We start from the raw sequence: 22,780 nt of genomic DNA, 5'->3' as shown, positions 1-22,780 counted from the left end.
AACATTTTTCCACGGAAACATTCTATTTAAGCGAGTGGGTAGGGGAGCTTCTTTCAAAAATATTGCAGCCTCTTTAGTACTAAGTTTAAAAAAAGGTAATTACGTAAACTACGATAAAAGGACGTCGAGTGAGTGTTAACAATCGATTTTGGTTGAATCATAACAGGTTTATTTTTAAGAAGTGGGCAATTGTTTACCTTTATCTAAATTATAATTCATTCGTAAACACTTAAAACAGGTCGAATGTTTAACACTAACTAAAAAATAAATAAAATGTGATTATTACAATGCCTTATGTTGTTTGACCTTTTCTCTTATACTTAAATCTATAATTATGAATTCCATCTGTCACTAATAAAAAGGTAAATAAAGAATGACTGATAAAGTACGGAAATCGAAAGTTACATTCTTAAGTTTAATTTAAATATAGAAATATTCTAGGTGTTTGCTTCGTCTTGGGAAACTAATGCTAGAGGATGAGGGGGAGCTGGCTCCAGAATTATCTTTAGCTGCCGGATTTCCTGCCCTCGACTTCCTTTTGTTCTCTTTCTTCCTTAAAGTGGAGACTAAGTGTTCAACTCTTTGCACTCAAAAAACAAGATTTATTATGTTTCCTTACTCGAAGATGTACTAAGCCACTTCAGCCCGGAGATCTTGGGAGAGAGTAACCTTCTCTGAAATATTGGGTAACTTCCCAGGTGTCTAAATCTTCTTTAGATAATGGCATCACAGTCAGTTTGGAAGAGGTTTTCTTCATCTACTACCCATCTACAGAATCTGCGACGTTCCAGTAACAGCTTTTCCTAGGACTTCTTTCGATAAAGCCCCTTCAGCTAATATTATAAAACTTTAATTGAGGCTCACCGGAAAGCGTGGACTCTCTCAAGCCCAGCCTTACTCCCAATACTTGCCCCCAGTTGTTGTAAAGGTTGGCTTCCCAAAAAATTAAATGATCATGAGTGCTCTAAGAAGGATATAAACCATACCAACTCTCCAGGAACCCTTCCAAGGGTCTCCAGAGGAATCCTGGAAATCGACGAAAAACTAATCTCCTTGGTTGAACCATGCACTTCTTCCTGCAAAACCTACCCCAGCTATTTCCAAATTAGCCCTAAATTAAATAATTTTGAGAGTTCTAAGGTGGATATGCTCACGTCCATTCGCGGTAATTGTCCAGAATCTTTAGTAAAATGCTGTAGAAGGAGGAAAATCTATCATTTTTTTAGTTGTGAAAATTTTCTTTCTTAGGAAAAATCAATCATTTTGAGGCAGTTCTCTAGGGGGAGGGGAGAATATGTGATTAAGCTTCACTCTAATGTGCCTTTTCTGTATAATGTAAACTCTTACCTATCCAACCAATATTATGTTCCTGAAATTTCGAGATTTTTAAAAAAAATGGGATTTTTATAAAAAAAAAAAAAACACGCTAGCTAATTTTTGTAATTTTATTAAAATTACTATGGTTGTAAAAAGCTCTAATTTTTATTTAAATCTCTTTTTTCCCCTTTTAGGATCTCTAATGAGTCATTTCGGTGAATTGTATTCTTTTACCACCAGCACAATATTAGTGAGAATTAATTATGTTCGGGAAATTCTTGAATATAAGTTAGAAGATAGGTAATAGTGAAATAGAAATGGATGATCATCATTCATGATTGCCACGCCATTTTTATTGTACGCACAGCATATTTACTTATTGTACTGCACGAGTGCAGGTGTAAATTTCAAATAAAAGACAGAAAAAAAAAAAAAATTTAAGAACATTTCTTAATTGGCTAGGAACGAATAAAGTGTTTAATGGTTTAATAGCGAGAGTCGTGCTCGCATTGTTTGTGTTGAAAATACTTCCGTAACCAATAACAACAACAACAATAACAATATAATTCCAAACTTTATATCCTGATTGGATAACATTAAAACAACGCACACGATAGTTTCGATCAAAGTCCATCATCTAGACATGCAGGTTGTTCAAGTTTCCGAACTCAAACTTAGGGAACTGGACTGACAGATGGCGCTGCTGTAAAACATGCAGTCATACATTAGGTTAAACATTAAACTAACCACTACTATCAACACAACTTATGTTAGGTCTAAAAACAAAATTTTCCAATGAATTTTCAAAATTAAAAGAAAAACAAATAAATCTAAAATTATAATTAAATGTAGGCTTATAAATTCAGCTTTAATCTTATGGGGAAATTGGGATTTCCCCCCCCCCCCCCCCCAAGTTGCAAGTGGCATTCATGTAAACAAAGTTGAGTTATTATTTTTTACTTACTGTACTATGAGAATGTGTGTATATTATTCGTGCAGATTTTATATTTTTGCGTTTTCATTAGAAATGTTCCATTTTGAGGGGAAAAAAGTGATTTTTATAAAATGAAAAATTACAGAATGTTCAAATAAGTTATTTTGCTTAGGCACCATCAGAGGAGGCTACAATAACGGACTCCAAAAAATCCATACAGAATTGCCTCAAAATGTGTTTTTCATAAGGAAATTTTCATAAAATCAAAAATTATAGATTTTTCCCCCTCCACGATCCCTGAGATTTCGCTAGAGATCCTGGAAAGTTATTAGGGTTAAGAAAAGGGGTGTTACATTCTTCTGAGAATACCCCGTGACCATGTAATTTGGGGGTAATTTTGGAATATCTGGGAAAGGGCCTTACAGGCAGGGATGCCTGAAAGGTAACTTATTACTTATTGCAGTTTCAAGACTTATTTGAAACATATTTCCGGAACCATTCTGAGGCACTTCCTGAGCAAACGAGGGACTGGGCTAAAGCCAGTTTTCAGTGGAAATGCATGCCTTTAACTCCTAATTAATAAAGAGTAAATCTTTTAATCCGTCTTCTTGTGTCTGCGAAAAAAAAAAAAAACTCAAGAGTCTGCATAGAGCAACAGACTTAGCAGAGCTCATGAAATAAAGACTTCTTATGGTACTAATGGTTTCTCCCAGTCGTTTTATGTAGATTACCTCCTTCGGTGTCCAAGTATGGCCAGCCAAAGGCCTCTGTCCAGGGTTTTAGAGCACATTCTTCTCCTTCTGAACATAACCAAGTTTTTTTCTAAACCTATCGTGCCTGACAAGAGAGCGTGAGCACTACTGGGTTTAGTCCGAGTCAATACCGGCGAATCCGCTAGGAAGTGATTATTTGCCTTGGCCCGCTAAGGCTATCGGAATGAAATTGTATGACGCTAGGTGGGCATCAATAACTTCTCTTCGGCTAAAAAGCAGTAAGCGCTGCAAGTACTCTTGGTACAACTGCCAGGTTTTTCGGCTATCGGACCGAGTGTACATCCTCGCCCTTTTGCTAGAAGCCCAACGACTACTCAAAAGTAATTTCTTCATTTGTATCGTTCAAACAGTTCATCAAAATTAACGCCTGCTATCTCATAAACTCTAAAAGCTCTACATTTTATGTGGTAATTTATAAAATATCAAGCAGCATGAATGATTATTAGTAATGCAATACCAAAATAAAGGAGTTTTTACACCAAAGTTGCAATTAAAAAAAACAAACATTGAAATCAACACAATGGAACGTGAATAATCCACTGCATTCTAATTGTTAACATCTGTTTCCGGTTCCAATGTTTACGTCAGTATATGTATGCAAAACTAACAATAAAGTAGTTGTTTTAAAATATGATCTATTACTTTTTAAAAATTATTCAGAACTATTTTATTTGTCAAAAATATAAACAAAGTACAATTGAAAAGTTCTCAACGTCAAGGACTACAGATTCTATGACGCGACTTAATTGTAAACAAACAAAATATAAAAAAAGTGAGGTTATAAAAAAAAATAATGTTTAAAAGTTGCAATACAGGTTAGCAATAACTATAGTGACGTCATTGGACAGGCAATTTTTATTTGTTTGATATTGTAATTATGTTTAGTCTACATTCACATGAGTTTTTTGCGGTTTTAAAATTCAACGTATTTCTTTTTTTTTTTTTAATTCAATTCGTTATTCTTTCAAATGCTACATTTTTTTAAATTTGGTTACAGCTGATCTTACAGATAAACTTTTTTTAATAAGTAAATTGTGCGGCTCTTTTGTACAGATTATGAAATATTCTTTTTCACCATAAATTTCGTCGTTTCTGCTTCAGACTTCAAAGGGTCTGTTGCTATATTTCTTCCTTCTTGAAGAGATTTTCATTTTGGTTTAATGTTCAACTTTACGATCTTGGTATTGTTTAATAAGAATTAAATACCTATTATATTTTAAAATTCATTGACTCATTCATTCATTCAACCGGCCTGATTCAATATTTTCAAGGCGAGTGCACTTATAGCATTGGACCTAGGCCATAAAAGGGCTCCTTTCCTAGGCGTTTGTAAACCTTAAATCCTCATTCAATTCTCATCCTTTAAACCTGATCGGTCTCATGTACCTTTTTTACAATTCATCAGAGAGAGATAGGTTTCTAAAATTATCCCTCTGGATTAACTCCACTCCAAATAACCTTAATCTGCGTGGGTATAGTGCCGCAGATTAAAGAATTCACAATTTTACACTGTTGACCCCGTTTCGACCGAATTACTTTCGTGTCTATCAAGTGAGAAAGTAGCAGGTAATCAGCGACCCTAGGTTTATCTTAGACCATTTCTGCTCCTTAAGAAGTTCTTAGGTTCTTAACCTTCTTCCTGACCGGTTTCATCCATCTGATGATGAGTTAGAATAATCAGTCTAGATTAATAGAGTAATACATAGAAGGTGGTCAAAAATCAAAGATATTATCCTACATTGTGGGCCTAATTACATGTTCAGCTGCTTATAAATTCCTTCAACGAGGGCACCATCTTATGTTTTAGTACTTTTAATCCCAACCCTTTGATTCTGGACGCCCAATGGTGTTTACAGATGGGTATCACAAGCTGCGGATCTAGAAAGGGTTAACCAGGAACCCAAATTCACTAACTTCCTTACTCTTTATTAACAACAATTCTATCCCAGTTACCCAGAAAAGGTTAACTACTTTCCCAATTTATTGTCTTCTTCTATATTCCTTTACCAACTTTGATGAAAGATCTTTTCAAAGCAACCATTAAATGTCTAGTGAATTATTGATTGCTTTCTACAGATACTCTTTTCAAGAACTGATTACAAATTGCTTTGGTCACGTGACTTTTGATTGATGCGATAGGTTTGATACTTGAGGTTATATAACTGTTTTCTTATTATCTTCCATTTACTTAGTGAGAAACTTCTAAAATTTATTCCCTTGAATTACTTTTAAAAACTTAAATTTTACTTCTCATAGACTGAAATATTCTTATAATTATTTCTGTTGTATAATTTTTGTCACATGATGTTCCTATGAAGTTTTCTGTTGCAATTACAAGTTCAGGTTATTACTACGAAGAAATGGTTTCTTATTGGAAATACAAGTCCTTAAATCGCCAGTAGTAAGTCCATGAAGATTATTTTATATATTTACACACAGTGCTGTTCAAAAAACGATGAACAAATTTTTTTTTTTTAAGTTCAGAACGTTTTCCCTGTCGGTTTCGTAACATGAGGTCGAGCATTATCGTGTTCAAGGGCAACTTCTTATCCGTTTTTAATGATAACTCCAAGGCTCATAAGAGCAAGGACTTCCGGGCGGTGTTTTTTTTTTTTTTTTTTTTTTTCTGGTCTGAAGAGTATTCAGTCCAGAGACTAGCACTCACTGAATACGATCCAGTCGCCCACGGATGATGATGCGTCTTAATAATAATTGGGCAGGGTAAAAGATTAGCCCAGTGATTATCTCAGTTTCGAGGCCAGTTGTTTACGAGGGTCGTTTGAAAAGTCCGTGCAAAAATAAAAACTACTTAATTTTTTGGGGTAAACCTTTTTTATTTTTCAACATAGTCTCCTTTTAGGCTTATACACTTCGTCAAACGCTGCTCTAGTTTGTTGATCCCTTCCGAATAATAGGATTTGTCCAAGTCTGAAAAATAGCCATTCGTTTCTGCAATCACCTCCTCGTTTGAATAAAATCTTTTTCCCGCCAGCCATTTCTTCATATTGGGGAACAAATAGTAGTCCGAGGGAGCCAAGTCTGGAGAATAGGGGGGATGTGAAACGAGTTGGAACCCTATTTCCATTAATTTTGCGACCACAACTGCTGAGGTGTGAGCTGGTGCGTTGTCGTGATGGAAAAGGACTTTTTTGTGGGCCAATCGTGGGCGTTTTTCTTGCAGCTCGGTTTTCAAACGGTCCAATAACGATGAATAATATGCACCTGTAATAGTTTTACCCTTTTCCAGATAGTCGATGAGGATTATTCCTTGCGAATCCCAAAAGACAGTCGCCATAATCTTTCCGGCCGAAGGAACGGTCTTCGCCTTTTTTGGCGCAGATTCCCCCTTGGTAACCCATTGTTTAGATTGTTCTTTGGTCTCAGGAGTGTAGTGATGTATCCATGTTTCATCCACAGTGACGAAACGACGCTTAAAGTCCTGCGGATTCTTCTGGAACAGCTGCAAACCGTCCTTGCAACACTTCACACGATTTCGTTTTTGGTCAAGCGTGAGCAATCGCGGCACCCATCTTGCGGATAGCTTTGTCATGTCCAAATGTTGATGCAAAATATTATGTACCCGTTCATTCGAGATGCCCACAGCACTAGCAATCTCATGCACCTTCACTCTTCTGTCATCCATCACCATATCATGGATTTTATCAATGATTTCTGGAGTAGTATCCTCAACAGGGCATCCAGAACGTTCAGCGTCACTTGTGCCCATATGGCCACTCCGAAAATTTTGAAACCACTTATAAACTGTTCTAATCGAAGGTGCAGAGTCACCATAATGTTTATCAAGCTTCTCTTTAGTCTCCTGAGGCGTTTTGCCTTTCATAAAGTAGTGTTTAATCAACACACGAAATTCTTTTTCGTCCATTTTTTGAAACTCACTCGACTTCCTCGATTCAAACGAATGCCAAACACAAAGAAATAGACCGATCTGGCTGAAACTTGGTGTGTGTTCTTCCAAGAGATGCTACTAACTAAACCTAACCTCGATACGCGCCAGTAGTGCTATCTCTCTGACTTTGCACGGACTTTTCAAACGACCCTCGTACTGTTAAGACTTTCTCTTCTCTGGACCTCTTTTACAGCTTACTGTCCCGTAGATGTGTTTTGGCATGTGCTTTTATGTGATTTATGGTTTGTTTCATGATATCTTTTATGTGTACCAAGCTGCGTGTTTCCATATTATTGAATTTAATCTCCTCTTACAACTTAAGACTACTAAACTGACTTCTAAGGGACTTTGCCGATTTTTCCATTAAATATGCACATCGAATTCTAATAAAATAAAAACAGACATTGCCGAAGCGTTTAACAAATCATACAGGGCTTACAACAGTACTACAATAACCTAAGAAAGGCAATTTACGTGAAAATCAAGGGAGGGACTTCACCCAACAGACTAACTTATTTTTAATGATTAACTTATAAACTTAGTAAACAGGGCAGACGACAGAATATTTGGAATGAAAGATCACCAGAGAGAGGCATGAATAATAAACAGAGAAATACTGTCTTAGCCTTTTTTTACGCTGAATTCATTGTCAAAAATACAGCCTCAATATTAACTACACAACCACCACAACTAACTTAAACCAAAATTATACACTTTTTACGTAATCAAAGATCCTACTATTGCCAACAAACCAGATTACTAATTTAAAATTGAAATGAATGTCGCGGCTATTAATAAATTTTAAAATTACTGGCTAATCAAGTAAGATAACTTTGTGCAGCCTCCCGAACATGTTCTGGGAAATCCCAGTACACATTTTTGTTTTAATTTATCGTCATATTTTGACAGTGTTTACATTTGATCAATGAAAATCATGTGTCTACAAATGTAGGCGAACAAATTTCTGTAAGACTCTAAATGATAATTGTGTTTTATCAATAATTTAAGACTTGGTTATTCATGGTTAATATCAGAGTAAATTGTCACGGAGATTGTGAATAATAAGTCTGTTATCATCACTCCAGGTCTTTATTGGAGCTTTACATATTTTCTTGTAAGAAATTAGTATTTTTACTAAGCGATAGTTGAAGCTTTCCTTACATAGCACAGAAAACACATCACACGTTCGATTTCCCCTTGAACACAAAGATACTGAAATCAGAAACAAACACTCAAAAAAAGTGAAGTGCTAGAAATGTATTATATATTTCTGAATCTAGTTTAAATTTCAAAACTTATACGAACAATCTAAGCAACATGTATGCTATCTTACTACAAAACGCATAACGTTATTATGTTTTAACAATTATCAACAGACTTGTTCGCATACCAACCATGTGAAACCGATTGCACTCTGGTCTTAAGCATTCAGTACAGAAGGCACCAACCTAAGCTACGAGGTCTGTAAATGAAGAAATGAGACTGATTTTTTTAAATTTTTTTATTCAAAAAGAATTACAATTCTATATTGTCACCTTTAAAATAACTTCCTTCTGAAGCCACACAGCGCTGGAGACGTTCCTTCCACTCTTCATAGCAGTGCTTGAACTCCGATACTGGAATAGCTGGTCGGTTACAGCCGTTTGAATGTTTTCGACTGTCCCAAAATGAGTTCCCTTGAGGTGATTTTTCAACTTAGGGAAGAGAAAAAAGTCACCAGGACTCAAGTCAGGCGAATAAGGAGGCTGGAGGAGCCACAGGAATGTTTTTACTGGCCAAAAACTCTGGTTTATTGAAATTGCTGTGTGTGACAAGGAGCATTAGTATCGTGATGCAACACCCACTTGTTCTTGATGTTTGGTCTCACACGAATGACTCTTTTAGAGAAGTTTTTCAAGAACCTCTCGGTAAAAGCGTTGATTGACCGTTTGACTTTGAGATAGAAACTCTTTGTGGACGATTCCGTGGATATCGAAAAAACAAATCAGCATGCATTTGATCTTCGACTTCGCTTTTTCCAGCATCCTTGCTTTTTTTGGGCCTTGGAGAGGTTGAAGTTTTTGGCCAGTAAAAAAATTCCTGTGGCTCCTCCAGCCTCCTTATTCGCCTGACTTGAGTCCTTGTGACTTTTTTTTCTCTTCCCGAAGTTGAAAAATCATCTCAAGGAAACTCATTTTGGGACAGTCGAAAACATTTAAACGGCTGTAACCGACCAGCTGAAGGATATTCCAGTATCGGAGTTCCAGCACTGCTATGAGGAGTGGAAGAAACGTCTCCAGCGCTGTGTGGCTTCAGGAGGAAGTTATTTTGAAGGTGACAATATAGAATTGTAATTCTTTTTGAATAAATTTTTTTTAAAAAATCAGACTCATTATTTAATTTACAGACCTCGTATATAACAATATTGTCAATAGCATCAGGTAAATAATTTTTGTAAACTAATTTTTATATTAAATCAATGTACATTATAAACTCTTCTGTAAAATATATTCCACATAACAGAAGATGACCTAGTCCCAAGGTTGAAAGGTTGTTCAAAAATTTAAAAAAAATAATGACAGACATTGGCAGCATTCCTTCTGGATTAGACACTATTAACTAGAATCCCGGTGAAATGGAAGAACTTTCATTTCCAATGGAAGACCTTACGAACTGTCTCCTACGCCTGTTGGTTTCTCTTCAGCAGTTCCTCAATTTCTTACTCCTTCCTCTTCTAAAAAAAACTGAGCCAAGAACTTCCAAGTTTTCCTTTTTACATTTTTTCCTCCCCAAATCCTACTCTTCTCTACATAACTGCAATCTAAACACTCATCTCTTTGGATGAATGTTCCAAATGTCTTCACAAACAATTCCAGAGATCTTCCCTGTTTTGGGCTACCCTAACTAGTCGCCTGCCCTAACATGGTTGTTTCCTTCTATTGGCAAGCCGTTTCCACGCTTACAAAAGCAACCTAATATGACTTTCTGCGTAGGAACCAGTTCCTAGCATAAGACCCTCCCTCAGAAGCTACGAAAGATCTTGTGATATCCAAGTTCCATACTTATTCTAAGTACATTTCTATCATACATTTTCTGTTTGACACTAATGAGACATTCGTGCCCATCTGATTCTCTCAAGGCTCATTCTTGGGGACATTATCTTAAGGAAATAATATTAATAATAAACTGTAAAATAAATTTATTGAAAAACTCATCAATACATCATTATTACTGGTTAAACAAGAATTTTGGTAACATTTTGTGAGAGTGCTACAACGTATCGACTTTAGAGTAACGAATTATTCTACTAAAAAATGATTTAATGCTTTGAAATTATGAAAAACCAAATAGAATATCAAACTATAAAATGTATTTTCATGAACTAGATCTGTGAGATACTATATGTATACTTGATTGCCTAGTATCTTGTCTACTATTTATAGTGCACCTTCGCCTTCTTTACCGCCATTATCGACCGATTTTCTTCGCTTTCCCTAAAAGACTCTGTGTCTTGTTTTCTACTGTTGTGATATAATCTTATGAGTATTTACTCTCTCAGAAATGAAATATGTGAGTGATAATTAGCATTGAAAGTTTCAAAACTTTCTCAAGACAGTAATAAATTGTATCTAATTTCATTGTGACAGTAAATTTTCCTTTTAATGAAAACTAATAATGTTGTTGCGCCTTAAATCAAAACGGAAAACTAAAATCTATGGTTTTAAACTTGGTCTGATTCATAAAATTGATGGAAGCATGCAAATCTATTTTATATTAATTCAAGATTTTTATTTATTTGTACAAAAATTTGGTTTAAAAAATAAAAATCTATCATGAAATAATAATTTTTTTTACCTACTCGTTTAAGTTTCCAAATGGAATCCAAACTTTTGTATGTTTTGTATCCTACTACATAGGTAAAAATACAAAATACATTTCTTACTTGGCAATTTCTGTAAATTTCCCTGTGGTATTGCTATCCAAATTACTGTTAAGATCCTAGAATTGGACACGTGCTGAGTAAAACTTGCTGTCAGTACATCTTCTAGCCTAAAGTTAAAAAAGTACCATTTATGTCGTAATATTTCGCTAACTTTAAGGTTACGTCATCGAATCAGCTGGCTTTATTTGCTCTTCATCTTGACTGTGACGCTGAAGTACTACGCTGCCTGTAACTCGAGTCTATTATCCGAATCATGGCAATGCACAAAGAAGGATTCAGAAGCCAATGATTTTGGTTTTTTTGAAATGCCTGAAAAAATAAGTTTTTAAAATCATATATAGCTGAAAAATCAAAATAATATGTAGAAATATTAAATACGTGAAGAAATGTTTGATGTTTTATTTGCCAGGAATTTGTAAGAGAACAGGTAATTTTTAAATAAAAGCGCGTTCTAAAACAGTGACGTAGCATCCGTCGCGTAATGATGGTATACAATGGGATTGTTTTCTGCACCGTAATGTGTTTTCTTAAAATGGAATGCGGCTCTTTTTAGAAGAAGAAGAATAAAATAAGACATGAACTTGGCGATTTTATGAATAACAACACCTTGAGAGCTAGCCTAATTGTAGAAGAACTCCTTTTAGAAACCAGTGAATAAGTCCAAGAAGATATTTATTGATTTTTTACTCGCCTAACAGTTGAAACCTGAGCAACCTTTCGAGGGTTTTAAGGCAAGAAGTGGCTCGTGTAGTTTTGAAAGGGAGCAAAAGGATTACCTGGCTGAGGAAACCTGAGGAAGAGAAACCTGCTATCGTTGGATGGCCCGCCGGTTCGCGACAATCATGTCATGTTTGAGCCTGTTTAGCCCTATCAGCGCACTCATTTATGGACTGTTTACAGGTCTTCTGTTTTTCCTTGTTGCATTTATTTCTGTGCAGTTGTAAATATTTCAATGAAGGTAAAAAAATTAAAAATGAAAGAAGGTATAATTTAATTTTGCCAATGTAAAACATGGTAATAATACAAGCTGATAGTTTAGAAGTCTCAAAATACTCACTTCAAAATGATTAAGTACACTGCAAAGTATACATACGTAGCAAAAAAAAACAGTGGTTACATACAATTGTTAGCATCTGCGCAATAAGTGAGACAAGCGGCTTGGGCTCTGGGCTGTGTCCTTTCACTCAAGTTCAGTGCCATCCGACCGTAAAACATCTTACCTCCTTCAATTATTGCATACTTGCACTATGTCTGTCACAATACAGACCTCTCTTTGTTAAGTAAAACTGTATTATTCAACTGATCTTCTTAACTCTTTTTATACTTACAAATATCTGGAAACACAAAGGCTTAAGACTTTACATGTTTTTCTTCTTCTTTTTTTATTATTATCTTTTGATTTTGTAAATAATAAGAGAATAAACCCGTTATATTTTTATGTTGAACTATTGTTCGTCTTCCAAAGCTATAGGAAACTTTCTTAAAAACTTCTTAATGCACTTGAATAAGTTATTTCATTGTAATATATTGTGTACTTTTAAAAGAATGATCTACTACGAATGTAAAAAAAACTTGTAAAAGTCTTTTAAAGTAAAACATGTTGGTCCTTTTTCGATCAATTACAGAACTAAAACAGATCAAAGTTTTAGCTTTTATCAATGGTTATTTTAAGTAAAACATGTTGGTCCTTTTTCGATCAATTACAGAACTAAAACAGATCAAAGTTTTAGCTTTTATCAATGGTTATTTTAAGTAAAACATGTTGGTCCTTTTTCGATCAATTACAGAACTAAAACAGATCAAAGTTTTAGCTTTTATCAATGGTTATTTTAAGTAAAACATGTTGGTCCTTTTTCGATCAATTACAAAACTATTGGCTAATCTATAGAATAGCGCCCCGGGGGCGTGGCCTGTTTATTTTTAGGGGGTGGGAAGTACAGCGCACCTACCGGTGAAAATGTAAACTACTTCCCGCCAATGAACTGTTTCGGATTGTGCGAATTTCGTAACGCTTATGTTTCGCACGCATGCGCAGTACACTTACTGCCTAGCAACTGCTTCCTGTTTAATGTATTTAATAGTTCCCGCGAGTGCTCTGTATGTGACCTGAGGTGCCGTTTTTTTGTAACTTTATGAGTATGAGCGTTTTAAATTTGCAGTTTTTTTTTTAAAACTTATGAGAGATTATCTGGAGGGAGTTCGATAGGTATACCCTCCTCAGGAAAAGGACTCCACAGAATAAGGTAAGTTTCTTTTGTGTTGTTCTGTGTAATTATTGTAATGAATCTTGTGACACAAATAAAAAAATTGAGGGTGAATAGGTAGGTTAGGAGGGGGTATGGGGGGCAAAGCCCCCCAATAAGAAAAAATCAGGGGGTGTGGGGGCGAAGCCCCCCATTAAGAAATAAAGAAATAATTCGAAGTGATTCTGATTCGCTGTTACCATATAATCCGCTAGATTTAAGTGTAAATATAAAATAAAGAAATAGTTTTATATTTATATTTGAATATGGCGGGTTCTATAGTAACAGCGAATCAGAATCACTTCGAATTAGGCCACGCCTCTGGGGTGCTATTCTAAAGATTTACCAAACAATTAATTACAGATCAAAGTTTTAGCAATTATCATTGGAAAACAAACAAATCTGCAGTAGTGCAGCCTTTTACCGAACTTATTATTGTGAACACTGAACCGAAAAAAAAAATAAATAACTGCATCCCTTTTATGGCCAAGATTTACTCCTAAAAGATTATGGCCAACGTATAGGGGTTTTTGCATCTGGATGCAGAAAGGTTGGCCAGAATAATTTGGACTGATGAGGGGCTAAATTTATAGAGTGATCTTTCGTCTCATATGATCATCTTTCGAATTCACAAAACCGCGATACCTTCGCAATTTCAACATCGCCCTAGTGTTTACGCATGGGCTAGTATTTTTAATAGTAAAGTTACCTGAGTTAGAAGTTCTCCACTTTTAGACAAAATTCTGAAGGATGTAAGACTTTTATAAATGAAAAGCACTTCACTCCAGAAGCAGCAACAACCGTACGGTACCAGCACCATGATTTCCCAGCTCACTGTTTGTCGATAGAGAAATGGACGCTGCCAATCAAAATTCGCAATAATGTGATGGCACATGTTTATTATAAATCTACGATTTGCAGGATTCAAGCTAGCATACGATATCAAAGAGCACATTTTTTGAGAGTCACCAATACTGAAATGATATGAAAGTAAATAGATATAAATGTCTACTAAAAAAAATTCTGATCTAAATAAGACTTACTTTCGTTTAACAATTTTTTTTCCATTTTTACTTACGATGACTTCCTCAAAGAATTCCCAGATTTGTAGATCATCTTGTACAAAAAAAAAAGAAAAAGAAAAGTAACCAACTAATGAAAATACTGAATTGACTTGTGAAAATATTTACATTTTTATAAGTTCTTCGTCTACAATGTAATCACAGTCTAAATCGATCGCGGCCTCAAGTATTAAACAAATAATTTTACCGTTATCTTAATTAAAGAAAACGAAAATTGAGATGCAATTAAAAAAAAACAAATGTTTGACATTCTCTGTATCAGCTGATCACTTCATATCTTATCGATTATGAATAATTTAGGGGTTATCGGATGGTTTTGTAATTTCGAGTTAAAACTTTTATATTCCTTCTTATCTTATTTAGCACACTAAAAAAAAAATCCACATCTTTTTCTTTCGTCTTAAACTGTTCAGATTAGTTTATATGAACTTAAAATGCAACAGTAAAAAACATTGAGGTAAAGTAATGATTTGGTTTATCGCCTTGGTTACACATAGAGCTAGATTAGTGATAAAATTTATCGAGATGTGGTAATCAATTTTCCGTAATAGAAATCGATAGTCCTATTATTCGCTTGTCTCATCAAGGGCTGTTATGCTATTTACACATTTGGCTTCGCGCAAAAAATTGTTATTCTTTGATTAGTGATACAGAAATAAATTTTAATGTACTAACTCAATATTTAGAGGTGTCTTTTGATTAATTTTGAATAAGAAAAAAAATGGAAATCCGATGCTTCTAGAAAAAGTCTGCATTGAATCAATCAAAAGACTTTTCCATCTTATCTTATAACATACTCTCAATAAATTACCACTTTAGGGCGGTTGTTGGTGAGGGACCTAATCTGTTCTCACCCTATGAATTCTTTGGGTTCAAGATCTCTACCGCTGTTCGATTTGTTGATATAAAACTATATCGAAACTATCGATTAGGAATTGTCTATTGGATAATTAAGTCCACTCGATCCTTTCAATACCCTAGACTTTTCGCAGAGTAGTTTTTAGTGTCTTCCATGGTTCACTCGGGAATAAAAATTAAATAAAGACCAACATTTCTTTTGGTCATTTCTTAATATAAGAATGAATCTTTGAACCAAAAACGTGCATTTCTTGTCAAAGTTTTTTAAAAATTAAAAGCATTACGATTAGTGCGATTGGAATCTATAATGCTGTGGAGCCGTAGATTGTAAATATTATTGGGTCTCCTACCACCATCTCAATGATTTTGATATTTTATCGGAAGAATAGGTATAGTACCACATTGACCTAAGGCATAAACCGGTTGCAACCATCACAGCTATCTGGATTGCAAGGTACGGTACAGACAGGCGGCGAATTCGAGTCCGTCTCTTCCAAGCCCTTACTAATACACCTTAAGGGATGCAGTACATTAAAATGATGACAGCATACCATCCATTAGGAAATGGGTGTATTGAACGTTGGTAACGAGGATTAAAGATTGTTTAAAAAAAAAAAATAACTGACAGTTAAGTGGCTCTGAAATTACCTGTAACTCCTTCGGGACTCTATCCAACATTATTCTGAACATAAACTCCAGTCCAGCGAATATATTCTCTATGATAGCCCAGTTATAACCTCTATAAAAATTTCACGTAGAAACCACAACACAACAAGAACTTCCTAATCTCATCTTTCGACTCAGTCATTAGGTTAATGCTCTTCGCCTTGTACAAGAAGAAACATCTTTCTTCAGAGAAAAATCTTGTCAAACTTGTTGTCTGCATTCCCTTCAAGTTATGTAAAATTGACCTTTTTGTTTTGTTTTTGTCATAATTACCATCTTGTACAAGGTCGAAGTTGAAGAACCGTAAAAAAAGGGGTATCAGCTGATCGGGTCAAGCCCTACATAACCAGTTTCAGCCAGTCTCATCTGCAAAAATAATGGATGGATGAGCACTTAACGTACAACACGCAAACTCCTTTGTGACCTAATCACTGACACTACACACGCCACAGGTCGTTAGGTAATTTTACTCCTCGCAAATATCCTGACGTCCTCGCTGGGGAGGGAGTACGAGGCTAATCTCATATGATTACTTGTAGTTCAATTGTAATTTACGTACGTTTGCCAAGAAGTTAAAAGTTAAAATAAAACCTATTTTGTCAACTTGTTTAAAGATGTTCTTTTATTTCCAATAATACAATAGTTTATTGCATTCTTGTGAATCAGGCTTTAGTAAATATTCTACGTTCTACTTAGTTAAGTTTTCTACAGGATACAACATTCTCCCATTACCCCTTCCTTTCTGTCTCCCTCTCTCCAACAGGATTGTGTGCGCGACAGAGAGAGAGACTGTGTTGTAAGGTATTTGTGGCAAAAAATTTGTTAAAAACAAAGGAATCCAAGAAAAATTCGAAGTTTTATTTCCGGTTCAGTTATCAGTATTAATCATTAGAATGGTGAGGTAAATTTCCGTCAACATATAAAACCAAAAGTGATACCTGAATTTTTAACATTTGCCGGAAATTTTGTCAAAAAACTACAAATTTCTTTCAAACATGTGATGTAACCTCTAGTAAGGTTATCATTTTTATTTATGTACAAAAAAACAAAGATTTCTTAGGCAAAAATTTGTTTTAAATGATATCAGGAGAGCCGTGGCTGAATGTTTTTTGAGATTTTAAACATCAATCACATTGTGCTTCATTTTAATTCTGACCTGAATAGTGTTTTTTTCTCCATTGCCAGCTATGGTTTCTCAAGTTCTTTTTTAGTGGTGTTTAGACTTACTTTCTTCTTAGAGATTGTAGGCCAGTGATGACGAACTTTTTCAAGCAAGCTTTTTCACTGACCCACAATTGCTAGGCAACCATTTGATTGTTTACGCGGGTTGATTTCGAATTTTCCTAATTGTTGTGGATAATTTATATTCTCTCTGTATTTTTTTCAATCACGCATTGACACAAAAGCAATTTAAATGCTATCTATAACCTTTAGTTTGATCATTACAGTTCTAAAACGCAAATGAGACGACAAATGCTTTTGTAGTAAATTTGAAATAAAGCAAAAATGTTTACAAAATATCAAATAAAATGTATAATTTTACTCATATTTTGTTTGTTAAAAAAAAAATCGACAACCCAAAGCAAATAACCATATTTAGATTTTTCTTCAGATAAAACACACTTTTGTTCAGGTTTTGTTCAGTTATGTTTTGTAAAAAGAGACTTCCATAGCACTTGTTTCGTCCCCGTTTTACCCGTTAAGCCAACTGAATTTTAAAGATGTTTAGTTTTGAAAATAACAGTTTAAAATTTTTAAACTTAACTCTTGTGCAAATGGGCATTAGTGACCCAAGAGCTAGTTCTAAACAAAAAAAAAAAAATGAACAAAATTTGACCCACGTCTCAAAAAAGTTCGCCATCCCTGTTCTAGGCGGTATACTTGACAGAAACTTTCTAAGTCAGTACTAGTGGGGTTAGAATGTACAAATTGGAGGATATCTTATACTTATCAGTAGGGAACGGATTCGTATGTATTTACATATTTTTTTCTAGGCAATTTACAGACGTTTTTCAACTAGAAGTATTCATACTGACACTTTTTAAGCCGTTTGAGTCTACTTTTATTTCACATATTTCCACATATTTGGATGTTATCGCATATTTATACATATTTGATTAAAATAAATAAATATTTCTACATATTTAATCAAAATATGTACATATTTTTTCATATTTTTCATTTTGGGCATATTTTCATAATTGGAAGGTGGTTGACAGGAACTGTGAACCACAGACTAGGGCTGAGAATCACAGTGGGCAATGGTTGTTGTAATTTACACAGAATGCTGCTAAACAGTGACGGGCACTTGTTAGTTCTTTGAAGTTGTCTGACGTTGTCTGCTCTTTCAGCTCGTTCGTTGAAGTGTCCAATTCATTTCGTTCGGTCACTTTGTGTATTCTTTTCATAGTGAAATGCCACGAACATCGGCCTCAAACAAACAACTGGTTGCTAAATATCTTCGCAAGTTTCCAGCAGAACTTTTTCCTGGGAGTAAGGGAGATCTGATCAGATCAAAACTGGTAGAAGTACTGAGCAAGAACAAAGATTTCTGATATTATCAGTGGAACAAAAGTCACCTCAGAACATCGTGTACCCTTTACAACCAACGAGATAACTTCTTTCAGCAAGGCACCTATAACATCTGTAGATGTTGAACGATCTTTTAGTCGTTACAAGTCCATCTTACGCCCAGATCGTCGTCACTTTACGTTCCAACATTTGAAATTTCATGTGGTTGCAAACAATTTCGAAGAGAGAAGTTTTCAAAATTGAAAATTTAACACATCTTTTTATAAATTGTAAAAATGTTCTTTTCTTGCATAAATAATTATAACTTGCCCCCCCCCAAAAAAAATCCATTTTCATAAAAAAAAATGTCCATTTTACTTAAATATTCCAGAAAATATTTTAAGAAAATCACATATTTTCCACATAATTGACGAAAATAAATGCATATTTTATTTAAATATTTGGCATTTTTAAATACATAAAAATCCGTTCCTTACTTATCAGAATTAAAGTAAATAAGCACAATTTACACAGTGTTGCCATCTGCTTCTAAGAAGCCATAAAAAAAAACGTACGTTTTTATTAACCTACAAAACTTTTTATGAACTTTGATTTTGATTCCAGTTTTTCAAACATGTCAACGCTAGTAATTACAGTAATTATTCGCAAGTCGTACGAGTTTTGACGTCACGACTATTTTATCTATTTTGAACTCATAATTGAGTTCAATTTTTGTTGTAGTTAGCGTTTTTTGATTGGCCGCTTTTGTATATCAAAAAAAGGGTTTGTCTTCGTTATCTGTAGCAAATTATAATTCCGAACTATGTCTTCTCCCCCCTCTATCTGTCCCTGTCTCTGAAAAAGGACGTGATTTGATTTTCTATTGATAAAGAAATATGAGATGATAGGGAATATTAACGATGATTGCATTTTATCTAATATAAATGTTACGAAAAAACCAAAAGCACATGAGGTCGAATACGTCAACGTTTCGTAACTATTTTTTTTAATCTAAAAATACGTCAGAGTTGGAAAAAAAAAACAAATTCAACGCGTTCGCAGAGTCTTATTCAGTTTTCTCCAAGACATCGCCATGGTTGTACAAGAAGTAAATGTAAGCATTTTAAATCGTATCTCATTTTTTTTTTACTTCTTTATTTATATCTCGTATTTTATTTTTAATATTTTCTCTCCTGCTTTGGGGAACTAATCTAAGCAATCTGATCAAGTCTCACCAAATTGAGCTTTCTTTGTAAATAGGCTTTGATTTTATAGGAGTTTGTATGAATTCGGGAGAATGTTTTGTTGCTTTTTAAAACCCTTTCCAGCTCGATGATGCCATATTGCATCACTAGTTTAAAAAATATTATTTCATGCTTAATTTTGGCCAAATGGATACAATTGGCATCATTTTAGTTTTCTTTTATGTCGGTTGAGGCAGCACAAGTCGTGATTTTTACATTTTTGTCTGCATTTTTTTCTGTATAATAATTCGGTCCGGAAATGGTTAATATTTAAACAAAATGTAACAAATTTAAATTACATATTCTTTCGAATTCCATTACTATATTCCACTTAGATTTCCTTCAAAATCAAAACAGCAACTTTTTGAAAAAAAAAGAAAAAAGTTGTTCAATTGTTTAACTTTAAATATGACTGTTAAAAGTCATAAAGAATTTTGGGTGGTTGAGCCCCCCCAATTTTAGGGTTATTGAGATCCTAAGGATCTATGCAGTTTACGTGGTGCCCAGGCCCGACCGCATTCTTTCGAGTTTCATTATTGCAGAGAAATAATGCTGGGCTTCTTGAACAGAGAGTATAAACTTCTCGACTATTCCTAATTCTTCTTCGCCAGTTCTGTCCATCGCGTTTAAGTCCATAGATACTAAGTCAGTATTACCAACTTATAATTTTAAGAGAAAAGAAACGAAAGTGTCTACGAGTTCCATCGGTAGTAATGTTTAAAAATATCTTTCATAAAAGTACATTAAATATTTGACAAATTAAGCAATAAGTTTGATTCTTTACATGAAAGATATTGATCACTTAAATATGGGACAGGTGGTTTCCAATTTTTTTTTGGCAATTAAACGCAACTCTCCCAAAATTACCAAATAATTATTAAACCTTCTTGTTTGTAACAGATGTAAAATTAATTTTTAGCCATTTTGTGTATGGTTGAGAACATCTAAAGCTCTTCTTAGAAAAATCACTCGGAAAACGACTTATTTCCCGATATTAAGAAAAATACTGGCTTAACTGCTTTGGCAATATTTTTAGTAGAAAGGGGATGAAAAAATACATAAAAATGACCAATCGCGTGCTCTTCTTTCTCTTCGATAACAAGTTAAAAAATTGAAATATGATTAATAAATACCAGATTTTGAAATAGCCTAGCACCTTTAATTTTGAAGATATCGAATTGCGGTTTCCGGTTTCTTTAATAACTTTTTATACTCTTTAGAACTGTGTATATAAAAATGGGGGTCAACTGCGAACCCTCACGCGTATGCGGACAGGAATCTAAAGTCAAGTCACATATTCTGAAACTAGATGTGACGGGCAACAAATTTTTCCTCTACCATTTTTTGCTCAGATTAACCATTTAAGCATGAAATGCATTTGAGCCGTCTTAAAATGAATACAGGGTGTATATTCTCACCAGTCTTACCAACTTTTGTTTCTTTTCTCTTAAAATTATAAGTGTCTGCGTGTTCCATCTGTAGTAATGTTTAAAAATATCATTCATAAAAGAACTCCTGAAAAACCGTACAATCATGGCTGACTTTAAAGAAATAATGTTTTCCTTCCAAGTCACTCATGGTAAAAAAAAATAAAAAACCATTGATGGCTTAATCCGAAAATATTGCACTTTATTTTAATGAGCCTTTATGATGCACCATAATCAAAGTGGAATATATTGTCTGACGCTGAATTAGTGAATAATTAGCTGAACTCAGATGACCCTGAACATAATGACCAATTCGGCACATGAATTCTGCTTTCTACTGTTCGTATACAGCCAAGCAATTACAGTAAATTACTAGATATCATTATAGTTTTATCACAGTGCAGAGAGTCAAGAATCCAAAGAAACTAAAACTTTCTTGTGAGATTAATTGTACAATCAAGGTTTATTAACCACTTTTAAAAACCGCAAAAACGCCCCATATTTGCTAGCACTTTTTCCGTTGCCTAGCAACGTACAAAACATAATTATTAGCAGATGGACGTTATGGCCGTCTGGAATAATAATAATAATAATAATAATGGCATTTGCGTAACTTTTTTATACATAGACCTTACTTGGCCCTTTGTTAAATTAGTTTTATAAAAATCCACTTATATGTATAATTGTTTACAAAAATTTGGCAACCAAAATACTCTTTAATTTTGCTTGCCAAAGTTTTGGCATTAACAAGGACCAGAAAATCGAAGAGTATCAAGTATTTTGTTTACTAATCTGTAAAACATCTGTTTACTTTTTTTACGCTTCAAAAATGGAAGTATCGATCTCTTGCAGAATTTGTATCTGAAGCTTTTGAATGGCAGTTTTGAGTCTTCTCAAAAGTTTGGGCCAAACTCGATAAGCTTGAATGAATTTTTTTTTTTTTTCTAAAATAAAGGACATTTTTCTCCCTATTCTCGTCCATCCAGTTTTTTGCCTTTTTAGGCATTCAAATAGAAATTCTCGGAAATATCGTACCATTCACTAGAATCAGGCCTGAATTCCGGTTTAGCATCTGGATTATTAAGTCCTAAGCTGCCATCTGTCTGAAAATAGGACTGAGTTGACGTTGAAAAGCGTGCCACCACATTGATTTCAAATTTTCTTTTCCAAATAAATTAATTTTAAAGTAAATTTAAAAAAAAAAAAAAAAATTTATATCTTTAAAATTTTGATTTATTTTTAGAACATGCCGGCCAGACATCAAGAAATTCACCACATTCAAGAATCCGAAATGATGGATGATGCATCTCCCGGTTTTTCGCCCACATTTAGAGAAGATATAGTCATATCCGGTATCTCCGGAAGATTTCCAGAATCAGCAAATATGGAAGAATTTAAGAAAAATCTAATGGAAGGTATTGACATGGTTACTGATGACGAAAGAAGATGGCCTGCAGGTAACTAAATTTTTTTTTTATATTATTTTTAATTTATCATGATTAAATGAAATGAGGGATTAGATTAGCGGTTTGCGCACAAGAATCCCTGAGTTCGAGTTCAGTTGTTGGGCCCTTACGAGTTTTATTAGGAGCCTCAGTGTATTAAGTTACAAGAAATCACTGAATAAAGAATCCGCTAATGTTCTTAGATGTTTACTCGCTTTTAATAATAATAAAAATGTATGAATAAATTTTCTTCGTATCGTTGCTCTTCTTATTTCAAACATAATTAAAGTAAAGTAAAGGCCTATTATTTCAGGCAGACTTTACACGTTCAACTACCAAATTAGGTGTCGTGGGCGGTGGCGACTAGCAAACCATACTTTCTTCTGTAAATTTCTTTTTTCTAACCATTAAATAAAATCCAAGGCCTCTAGATCGGGAATCGAACCCAGTA

At 34.3% G+C, this 22,780-nt stretch overlaps 2 protein-coding genes across 9 annotated transcripts in view; one reads left to right on the top strand and one right to left on the bottom strand.

Annotated features, from left to right (window-relative positions):
• Positions 1-22,780, top strand: part of FASN1 (Fatty acid synthase 1) — a 44,943-nt gene that overhangs the window by 811 nt on the left and 21,352 nt on the right. The window contains exons 1-2 of one of the 2 annotated variants that reach the window (XM_074112569.1): positions 19,178-19,327; positions 22,128-22,341. In XM_074112569.1, the coding sequence (XP_073968670.1) occupies positions 19,307-19,327; positions 22,128-22,341 (235 nt within the window). In that variant the 5' untranslated portion in view covers positions 19,178-19,306. Of the gene's footprint in view, positions 1-19,177; positions 19,328-22,127; positions 22,342-22,780 lie in introns of those variants that run through there. The other variant, XM_074112570.1, reaches the window with a different exon arrangement.
• On the bottom strand, positions 10,093-16,137 carry LOC141446151 (uncharacterized). 7 transcript variants are annotated; one of them, XR_012453540.1, is made up of 6 exons: positions 15,685-16,137; positions 14,140-14,212; positions 13,806-14,070; positions 11,911-12,187; positions 11,630-11,783; positions 10,093-11,162 (listed from the first exon to the last, which is right to left on the bottom strand). XR_012453540.1 is itself a non-coding variant. In XM_074112615.1 (4 exons), exons 1-4 carry the CDS (start codon positions 15,724-15,726, stop codon positions 11,046-11,048), a joined length of 462 nt encoding a protein of 153 aa, XP_073968716.1. In that variant the 5' UTR covers positions 15,727-16,137; the 3' UTR covers positions 10,093-11,045. The 7 variants fall into 7 exon arrangements, 1 of the variants encoding a protein (XP_073968716.1); XR_012453536.1 differs by having other exon boundaries at positions 14,175-14,212; XR_012453537.1 differs by having other exon boundaries at positions 11,975-12,187; positions 14,175-14,212.

The sequence above is a fragment of the Rhodnius prolixus genome, unplaced genomic scaffold (assembly GCF_049639745.1).
Source record: "Rhodnius prolixus isolate KJV_2025 unplaced genomic scaffold, Rpr scaffold_1, whole genome shotgun sequence".
Lineage (NCBI taxonomy): Eukaryota > Metazoa > Arthropoda > Insecta > Hemiptera > Reduviidae > Rhodnius > Rhodnius prolixus.
The sequence above is the reverse complement of the archived record's forward strand: the minus strand, read 5'-3'. Positions and strand labels throughout refer to the sequence as shown.

What these genes read in the sequence shown, in the direction of transcription:
- LOC141446151 (XM_074112615.1), bottom strand. Translation starts at nt 15,726, where the DNA reads ATGTTCAGAATAATGTTGGATAGAGTCCCGAAGGAGTTACAG. An exon ending in AATTCTTTGAGGAAGTCATC is followed by an intron (nt 14,071 to 14,174) that starts GTAAGTAAAAAT and finishes ATATCATTTCAG; the next exon opens with TATTGGTGACTCTCAAAAAA. An exon ending in GTGGAGAACTTCTAACTCAG is followed by an intron (nt 11,163 to 13,805) that starts GTAACTTTACTA and finishes TTATTTTTTCAG; the next exon opens with GCATTTCAAAAAAACCAAAA.